General features: G+C 43.3%; 1 protein-coding gene across 1 annotated transcript in view; it reads right to left on the reverse strand.

Annotated features, from left to right (window-relative positions):
• LOC129090029 (A disintegrin and metalloproteinase with thrombospondin motifs 2-like) overlaps positions 1-6,184 on the reverse strand; it is a 105,248-nt gene extending 99,064 nt beyond the window's left edge. Inside the window, exons 1-2 of the mRNA XM_054597499.1 lie at positions 6,097-6,184; positions 3,859-4,268 (exon numbers count right to left, since the gene is read on the reverse strand). Coding sequence (XP_054453474.1) covers positions 3,859-4,268; positions 6,097-6,184 — 498 coding nt within the window. The remainder of the gene's footprint in view (positions 1-3,858; positions 4,269-6,096) is intronic.
• Between the last annotated feature and the right edge of the window lie 4,680 nt (positions 6,185-10,864).

Consider the following 10,864-nt stretch of genomic DNA (forward strand, 5'->3'; position numbering starts at 1 on the left):
CATAAGATCCTTAAAAGACACACACACACAACACACACACACACACACACACACACACACACACACACACACACACACACACACACACACACACACACACACACACACACACACACACACACACACACACACACACACACACACACACACACACACACACACACACACGCACCTGACCTCACACCCACATGTGCACAAAATCAGGCCAACACAGCTTCCAAACCTCTGAACAAATACTGTAGGTGAGGCTGAAGGAAAGACCACAAGTGGGGCCAGCAGTTCGAACACACACACATGCACATATGAATTCACATGGAATTCAAGTTCAGGAAGTGAGATCTTAGTATGTGATTTCTTGCTGAAATCCACCGCTTTTTGAGGAAAGAACATTTCTGCAGGATACCGGCATTTTTAGCATTTGTTTGTCTGAGAAGACAGACAAAATGAAACAAAACCACCACCTCCAAATTTCAAAGGTACCTTAATTGTCATAGATCCTGAAGCATTAGAAAAATTAAACCGGTTTAACTTCTAAACTTGAAGGAGTTTCCTCATTTTACCTTTAATGCTAAAATGGATGCTTACCTAAGTTCAACGACTACAGAAATTTTACATTTTGCATGTAGTCAAACAGGGAAACAATAACTAGGCATTTTTAAGCAGATCTTTTGACTTGTCATAGAGCAAAAAGTCCATTCAACAATGGCTCTGTTCTACAGGTGCCTGAAACAAAAGCAGCAAAAATGGAATTTAGTCATCTTTCCCAACTGTGACATGTCTTGTCATTCTCAGTAAGTGACAATCTTTTCAAAGCCATGAGGAAACATTCAACCCTAATTCATGCGTACAAATACAGGTGTTTCCAGACATTGCACACAGCAACATTCATGCATGAAGTGAAAACCTCCTAAGCATAAGAGTTTTTATTCTGTTTTATTCATGCGGTTCCCCATTCTGCACTCTGCACACACAAACACACACAAACACAGTCTCAGCTGCAGTTTAATTTCATTTAGCACTGCACAGATGTAGGATACAACATCACACAAACACACTCCCCAGTTCTCATTCTGTACAGAGTGCTGCCTCCTCTCAAAGAACTAACCAGCTGATCACAGCTTCTGTTCACAGAAATCCAATTCCTTCCAAAGGTCATTTGTCCATTCAAAGATTTTCCTTTTTTCCCTGTGCTCTCCCATGCTCTCTTATTCATTATAGTCATTTGTAACTTCTTGAGATCTAAACCCTTTGCCCTCTTCATTCCCCCTCCTTTGCCTCTTTATTGTCATTTTCTTGTATTTTGGTTTGAACCTTGTCTGCCCCTGTCTTTGTTCTCTCCCTCCTTGCTGCCATCACACACCCTGGATCACAGCCAGCAAGAGATTCTTGGCTGTGAATGGTAACGCAGGGCAGAAGCCGCTCTAACCAGGTGGCTGGGTCACTGAGGAAGTCGGCACAGCAGGGCAGATCTGCTCTACGTGGCTCTGCTGGGTTTAAAGAGGCAGATGTGGGCAGATCTTAGGTAGAGCCCAACAGAGAGCCTGGCTCTATTTCTTGACATGCCTGAGGAGGTTGTAAGAATTGATTAGTAATGACATGAGTTGTTCAGGGGTGAGGAGGAACAAATGAAATATGAGTCGACAGCGCTAATGTGATTATGAAAAGGGGATTTCATGCTTTTGTTTTGACTATTTGTTGCGGGTGTTACAGCTCTTATATGGACAATATTTGTCTTGGAAATTGTTGTAACAATATTGTTTTACTCCTCAGCAGTTTCAAGATTACATTTTGAAACCCAAACCCCCAAAACACTTAATAATGTGATATATCCTAAAGGATAGGTTAACATTATATCAAGCCAGTCTTAAAACAACCTTCACATGCTCATAATTCCTCCGGTTCATACTGGCTCTGAAGAGATCCCCTTTCCAATGCAACTCTAATGTAAGTGATGGGGGATTAAAGGTCTTTATTCTGTGAAAAAATGGAAATTTAACTGAAGCCAGTATTAGACTTCAGCAGTCTGAGTAAGACAAATAAAGTGAATATTTTCATATATTACATTCTAATTAGAATAAAAGTCTCTATTTGTTTCTTTTGTCAGCATTATTTGCTGAGCTGCAACGGACGGATATTAAAAAAATAAATCGTTTTGTTCTAAAAAGACCATAACTTTGGAAGACACCCACTTGCTTCATCCATCTTTGATTTTCAAAGTCACATATTAGCTTTTACTGCACTTTAAAAAGGTGCCCTTTAGAGTTACGTTTACATTCAGTATGTTTCACCAAATGGCATTGTGTGAGTCCTTGAGGCCTGACAACTGTGCTGAATGTATTTCCTCCATGATAAAACTTGCAGTCTCCTTCTGGCTTGCCTTTGTTGGCACATTGCTAAATTACCATCACCAATTGATCAATAGAATAGCGTAACACGTCACCTGCATGCTCCAGTGCATACATGTCCATCTTCGTGCATGTGTATGCTGCAAACAAAATAAGGACACGCTCGCTTAAACGTTGCTCCATAGCACTACTAGTGGACAAAAACTCTGGAGGGTACTTTTAAGAATTCAATTCTGCAGATCAGGAAGACTTTTCTATTTGAGTCACAATAGGAAGCACCAATGCTGCCTGGAGGTAATACTATAGTGATCAAACCTTTCCAACATACATGTGAACCCATCCTTTAAAATCTGGCATGCAATCCAGTGCAGTCAGCCAATCTGGTGATCTGTTATCTATAACCAACTACACTTTGACAGCAACCTTTCCTAGAAATTACCAAAAGGCCCTGGAGTGACGGGCCGGAGCGAGCAGCAGCAGCAGCAGCAGCAGCAGCAGCAGCAGCAGCAGCGAGTTGGTGCTGATGCTGCTGGTGTCAGGCTAAGTGGGCATGTCAGGCCTGTGCTGTCCTGGCTCCCTGCCTGCTCTCTCAGCTGCTTGCTCAGTCCCCTGTGTCCTCAACCCTAAACGGATCCAGTCGCTGCTACTCAGCTCCAGTGGCGGGCTGATCTGGCTGACTAATGAACACTTTTCCTAATGAGGGGAACTCCAACCCCGATCCCATCATTCCCTGTATACATCCTTGGCCCATTTTTACTCTTATTTACTTGCCTTTTTTCCCACAGCCACAAGATTTATCTTTCACACTTGTCCCTTCCACGTCTTTGTCGCTCACTGGTCTCCATCTTTCTGCATCCTCTCATCTCAGCAGTTCCTGTGCACATTCTTCACACGGTCTATATCTCACTTCTCTCCCTTGCCGAAATCCATTGACCAACTGTTTGCCATCTCTGTGCCTTTTCCTCGATTCATCATCGGCTCTATTAAAAGCATTTACAATTCAGGCTCTCTGAGCAACTGTTGTGCAACCAAAATATTTTATGGTGGCAGCTTGAATTCAAATGTGGCTGAGGTGTCTGCTATTTGTCCAGTCCTACAGCGTATAGGACTAGTCAGCTAAATGTTATTCTAGAAGCCCTGAGCTGAGATACAGACATGAATACCCAGGTTATCAGTGAAACATCAGTGTATTCCGTTAATAACCCCTTCCCCCCCTTTTACATGAGCTTACTGAAAGGGTCAGAGGACAGAGGGATGAAAACATGACTCAGGTATTTCTCATCGCAGGTCAGTTTGGAGGGCATAAGGGAGAAAAGAGGTGAATATTTTAAGTTTGACCCCAAGATAACCTTGGAGCTATGGGGTCACCCAGAAACATCAACCAGGGACAACGACACAGTCAAGGGGCTTTTCCTATCTCCTATAGCCCTCGTGTCATTCTGTCCACAGGCACCTTTACAGCGAACACTGCAGCAGTCAGTCAGATAAGAGGTAACACAGGTTGTCCACTCACCAGGCCGTCACAGTTGCTGATAGCCACAGAGGCTCCTGGTGCGTCTTTGATGTCCCCCACGTACAAGCATTCATCGTGCAGTGGCTCAGAGTGCCGGGTGCTGTCGCTGTCATCATGCCACTCCATCTTGGCTCCGGGGGCCACCAGCCTGGCATTGTGGCGCAGACGCAGGTGGAATTCCCGGCCGAAGATGGTGACGTTGTAGTAAAGCCTTTCCTGTAAGGCCACAGGCTCTTCTTTTGGTCCTTCCCACTCATCATTGCCTACTCCTACCTCCCTCTTCCGGCGCCTACGGGACTGCCCTCCTGCCATGCGGCTAGCCGAGACGGCGTGTGACAGGAAGCGGCCCTCTGCGTCCACACTGATCGGCCTCACCAGTCCATACTCCCCCAGGACATGCTGCAGGGAGTCTGGGAACAGGACAGTAAGAGGAGGGAGAGACGAGAGAGACAGCATGAAGCAGTGGCAGGTGGAGAAGATTGTTTATTTGGTGCGTATTTGAGATTGAGGAACATTAGAGGTTAAAAATGAGAAAAAGAAACCACAGCAGGGTTAGGAGGAGGCATCATGGGAGAAGCATGGGGGATAAACCGCGGAGAAAATGGGGAGTCAAGGTTGGAGGATAGAAAAAGAAGTGGGAGGAAAAATAAGGGATTACAAAGATGTCAAGCATGGGATTATATATTCTTTATTCTGCGTCACAAATAATAAATAAATAAAAAAAAGCTGTAACACACACACACACACACACACACACACACACACACACACACACACACACACACACACACACACACACACACACACACACACACACACACACACACACACACACACACACACACACACACACACACACACACACACACACACACACACACACACACACACACACACACACACACAGCCCCACCCAGAGGCGACCCCGGTGCTCGGCAGTGCGCGTTTGGAAACGGCAGCCTCAGCAGAGCGCGCTGCTCCTGACACCTCCTGTGCCCTTCTACCATCAACAGGAAAGCCAGTACAAGATGAAGGTGCTAATTGCGGCTTTCTCACGCTGTTTTCTCACTGTCTGGCTGCTCCATCAGAAGAAAGTGATTTCTATAACCATGACACCAACTGAATACCAGAGGAAAACAATACCCCTGCGCTTCTTATTCATTTGATGCACATTGGAATGTATTGTGCATTTATCCTGTCATCTTTAACTATCATTACTGTATCTTAACTACATACAAATTAATCCACTATGAGTATCGACTCCTAAAGACAAGTTATGCATCTAACACTGTCTTGGATTAGGGAACATTTTCATGTGACCGTTAAAACACATTTTAAAGGCGACAACACACACACACACACACACACACACACACACACACACACTCACACACACACACACACACACACACACACACACACAGAGCCAAGGCCATTTTAAGGTGTCAATGCCATCACACAGTCAGAGACAGAAAGACTATAACCTTAATGTGGTCCTCAGGTGCACGTGGTATTTTTATTATTATTATTATTATTATTATTATTATTATTATTATTATTATTAATCATTATTATTAGTATTATTATTATCATTACTATTACAACGTCAGCCATCTATCATATTTTATTTATAAAGTCAGCTGACTGATGAAATCTAACACACACACTGTTAATATGTCTTGAGCTCACATGTTAGAGGGGTGATTTGGTAATAGTGTGATCGATAGGCTGACATCCGACTCCAGCGTCCTGTGACAGATCGATAGATGCGACAGCGGCAGAATCAGATAATGTTAGACTACTTCCCTGCAAAAATCCGACAGTAAACCGGTGCATCTGATGCCCCTTTACACCTCAGATATTACCCCCCCTGGATTGGAGAAAGCAAATCACAACACTGCACTTGCACCGCTGAGAGACCTCCGGAGACCCCCCCCCCCCCCCCTGCAAACACCCCAGCAAGGACGCACAGAAGTTGCAAATGCATCCTACAATGTTGTTTGCAAAAAAAAAAAAAAAAAAAAAAAAAAAAAAAAACATCAGAAAGCATGTGGAAAATAAATAAAAAACCCAAACAGAAGCATGCAAAAACATTTTTTTTTAATGTTGCCGCTACGTTGAGCTCCAGACTTCCAGTGAGAGCGCATGCAGACCCCCCTGCAGATCCTGCTGATAAAGAGATCAGCAGATAGGAAGAACAACATAAACACTGACCACGTTTAACCCCACTGTACGTACCAACGCTACTGGCGATGTAAAGGCCGCTGGTGTGCAGCAGAAAGGCCGGTAGAATAATTAGGACAGTAAATCCAGGCGAGAGACCCATGGCAGCTCCGAACTGCGCAGGTGAGAGAGTGGGACTCCGGGCTCCAGTGTGGTGAAGTTCCCCGCCTGGCGCGACCAGCCACGCCACGACAGCAACAGCACAGCAGCCCGCAACTAGACTGCCAAGTGCACCGGGAGAGACGGAGCTCTCCTCCCCTCTCTCTCTCCTCCTTTCCGCCGAGGTCTCTCTCTCACTCTCTCTCTCTCTCTCTCCCACACACACACACACACACACACACAACTCTCCTCCTCTATGTCTATCTCTTTCGCTCAACTCCTCTCTTCACATTGTGTGTGTGTGTGTGTGTGTGTGCGTGTGCTGCCCCACTCTTTGCCTTGCTGCTCAGACAACTCCCCGAGACTACACACACACACACACGCACGCACACGCACACACACACACGGACACTGGTCGGTGCTGCGGACTGACTGACTGACTGACTGACAGGCCGGCTGACCGCTCGCATCAACAAGAAATGCAGTGAAATGAACGAACAACCTGCTTTATCGCACCTCCAGCATAAGAGGAGAGCGAAAGTACACATTTGTTTGCAACTTGGACGCTCTTTCTGGTTTAGAAACTACTGTTCAACTCTCCTCCTCCATCGGTCCCTGATGTGCTGCAAGCCTTGCATAAACTTTGAATATCCCGTCAAGCGTCCCAGGTTGGGTGAACAGCAGCGCCCCGCGTGGCTCACTGGTGGAAATGCACTCAGTTTTTCAGGGCCCAAGGGTCCAATTTACAGACAAAAAAAAAAAAAAAGTCTTACTAGCCCTAACCTGCTTGCCCTCATTTAATACATCATTTACCCCTCTTGACCACTAATCTTGTATTGTTGCAAACATCGATGAGCAGCATAAGGCGAACTACTGACATGAACAAAAACAATTACATTTTCTCTTCTCTTTGCTTTTCTTTTTGTCTTTTTAAAATGATATAAAAGAAATTGAATAACAGGGACAGCACAAAAAAAATAAGTATTTAAATATTACTAAAGCCAGTAATCAAGGTCAGTCCAAATTAGGAGTATGTCATTTTATTTATATTCTTTGGTCTGACTCCACTTTTGCGCACAGATTTTCAAGGAAACACAAACCAGTAACACGGAGCTCAAAATAAGCACTATAGTGTCTCCTTGCAGGTAGGCTACACTGGCTAAAGAAACTTCGAAAGATAGGCAGCAGAGCAGCATAAAACTAATTATAATAAAATGATATATCAACTTTGCTGCTGCAACATTGGGTAAATTGTATTTCCTATATATCATACTTAAGTCAATACTGCAAATAATCGTGGTATTAGCCTACAAAAGGCCATTTGTGGAAAACAACTGTTATTTCTATTATTGGTTTATCACATTGATAATTGAATTAGATGAATCAATTAATAATTTAGTGTTTAAATAATATAGTGATTGCGTAGCTCAAGGTGACATTGTCAAATTGCTTATTTTGTCTAATAGAGTAAAAAAAAACACTTCAGTGATTACTTGACTATCAAATAAATAGTTGACGATTTGATCGCGAAAACAATTTCACTTTTACAGAACAATAAAGTTCTGTAAGAGAAAAGTATTGCCTAAATGTTAATAACAAAGACTCTCTTCCAACACTTTGTGCAAAGTTTAGTTTGTTAAGCGTAGGGTAGCTTGTTTGCCACCCATAGGCAGAGTGTTTTAAATGTCACCTAAATATTAATCTGAAGCTAAAGTCAACCTAAAATTGTGAATTTGTAACAAAATAACTGTTAATTGTCTTGGTGGCCTTGCCATCCGCTGCTTCAAATGTCATGTTTCCCTGTTGTATCTCTAATTGTATCATTATTTCCTTATTAAAAGGCTAAGTTCTGAACTGCTGTGAATTTGATGAAACAAATATTAAATACTGTTCATGCCTTTGCACCACCTTAGATGTGTGATTGACATGTCAATGTCTTGCTATTGGGCTTGCTATTTTTTTATTAATTACTTGGTCTTCTTGTTTTAATTTGCATAAAATATATTCTCTGAGAAAAAATTGAATAAATCATGGTGCTTTGTAACTATTCTGTGGTGTTTTATGTACTATATATTGTATAAACGTTCCTGTGGTTATAATTACTTAACAAATAACAGCGCTTTGGTAGCCAATGATTAGAGCCCATGCCATATATTCACAAAGTCTTGGGTTTGATTCAGATCTTGGTACCTTTGTAGCATTTCATACCCCTCTCTCTCTCGCCCCGTTTCCAGACTACCTCTACGCTGTCTGCTGTCTTATAAAGCCCAACTATTCTTAAAAAGAGGCGTATAAGACATTAGCCTTACCCTTAAGCCTTCGGTGTTGATGTCAGCCTAAAAATAACTTCTCGATCAGTCTAATCCAGTCTTGACATTTAACTAAATGTTTAACACAAAGTTGATCTTGGAGGGGTCAAATGCTTTTTATGAATTTGAATATTTTACCAAAAGTATGTTTCATGTGAATTTACCTATTTTTCAAGTAAAATTAAAGCGTTTTTTTTCCCCCAGAAAAGTTCAGAATTTCTGAAAAGTTCAGAAATGCCAGTGGTGCATGACTGTCTGCCGTGACATTTTTCACGGCAGACATTTTTACTCATCATAATAGGATAAACACAGGTGAAAGTAATTTCACTAACATGGCTCAGTTCCATCAGGTGTCCCAGTGAGAGTGACAGTGGGTGCTTTTCATAATGCTAACATTCGTCAATTCCGTTCCTTGCGTCCTCTCCTTCTGTCTAAGTCCCTTGTGTTCAATCTCCCAACGGAGATGGAAGTGAAGGAGGTGAGGAAGAGACGGAAGGAAAGATGAGTCGAGAAAACAGGCATTTAAGGAACTGAGACATCCTAGTATGAAAAGTACAATACTGTACAAATAAGGAGTGACATATGATTGGGTGATGTGTTATATACTCACAAACACACTCCTGTCTATCTGCGCGTCATAAAATATAGCAAATTAGTGAAATGCAATTTTCTTATTGATATAGTAAGCAGCTGTTTGTACTGTCATTAAGGAATGCAGTTAGAACAGCATCTTAAGAAGTGCTACTGTAACCTAGGTTAATATAACCTTGAAAAAGGGTAAGCCTATTAAATAACAGTTATTAAGTTAGTTCACAATAACAGTCTAATGTAGGTAAGCACTGTTGGTTTTTGCTATTTACATTGTGTACTGTTCCTTAAAGAAATGCAGCGGTACCAGCCAGTGTTATTGTAGCACTGCTTGCTGGAGAGAGAGGAAAAATATAGGGAGAATAGTCGATCTAGAGAGGTGAGAGAAAAAAGGTCGCAAACGAGAGAGGAGAGAAGGAATATTACAGTAAACCAAAAGTTTTAAGAAGAGTTAACTTTAGTTTTTCCATTTTTGGAGGATTTTGTGTTCACCTTCTGACGTTGCGGGAATCTATTTATTTGAGTTTTGAACAAGAATTTGGCCAGGTCTTTTAGTTGCGAGGATAGCTTGGTGTTAACACACCCGAAGCTGGGAATTGAAAATGGCGAGCCACCTGAAGGAGAAATCACGTTGGATATGTGTCTTCTTCTGCCAGATTAACCTACACCCCAAGGATAAGGACATGATTTTGTATGACTCAGCTGAATTTCATGCCTCTTCTACCTCACGACCGCTGAAATGACTTCTGCTCCCCTCCCAGCTCCTCCACAAGCTCACTTCTTTTTGATCCATTTAGGGGACTGAAAGATCCACCAAGGTGGCGACAGAAGAGGGTATTACAGACATACCTCTCCCCAGCAACGATTTCCAGTTCTTCGCAGGCCATACAAGATTTATAATCCCTCCTGGGGCCTCCTACACGTTGGACTTGCCCGGACAACCTCTTAATGCAGGTGTCCAGGAGCCATCCTGATCAGATGCCCAAACAACCTCTCTTCTGAGCTCCTTCCAGATGTCTGTCTAGCCCAAACCAGAAGGCTGAGCCCAGCCATCCTACGAAAGAAGCTATTTTGGCCACTTGTATCCACAATCTCATTCTTTTGGTCACTTAGAGCTTTGCCTTCCAGCTCTGCTCCCTCTTCACCACAACGGTCCGGTGCAATGCTGGTGTCACTGCCGACACCACACCGAACCCATCTCAGGCGCCCTTTTACCCTCACTCATGAGCAAGAGCCTGAGATACTTGAACTTCTTTGCTTAGTGCAGTGACTCACTCCCAGACAGGGTGAAGCAACCCACCGTTTTCCGGAAAAGAACCATGCCTTTGACAAGGAGGTACGGACTCTCATCCCAGCCGCTTCAAAAAAAAAAGTGCTTAAGGTCACGCTCTGAAGAAGTAAACAGATGCACATCCTTTGCAAAGAGGCGTAATCTGAGGTCCCCAAACTGAATTGTCTCATCCCCCCGGCTGAGCCTTTAGATCCTGTCCATTCTATGTCCCCAGCCTCCCCCAGGATGCAAGAAAAATTCTACCGGGGGTGGGAGTTAACAACCTTGCGGACAGGGGCCTCAGGGAGATGTTCCATGTTCACCCTTACTATACCTCGGGTTTACCAGGTCGGTCCAGCAGCCTCTCCAGCCATCTGATCCAACTCCCCACCTGATGTTGATCTGTTGATCGCCCAAGTGAAGAGAGGAGCCTAGGGGTTTGGCCTAGGCTGTTCTGGTACCAAGTACACTTATGAGCCACCCTATGATCGAACATGGTGTTTATTATGGCCTATCG

The sequence above is a fragment of the Anoplopoma fimbria genome, chromosome 4 (genome assembly GCF_027596085.1).
Source record: "Anoplopoma fimbria isolate UVic2021 breed Golden Eagle Sablefish chromosome 4, Afim_UVic_2022, whole genome shotgun sequence".
NCBI lineage: Eukaryota > Metazoa > Chordata > Actinopteri > Perciformes > Anoplopomatidae > Anoplopoma > Anoplopoma fimbria.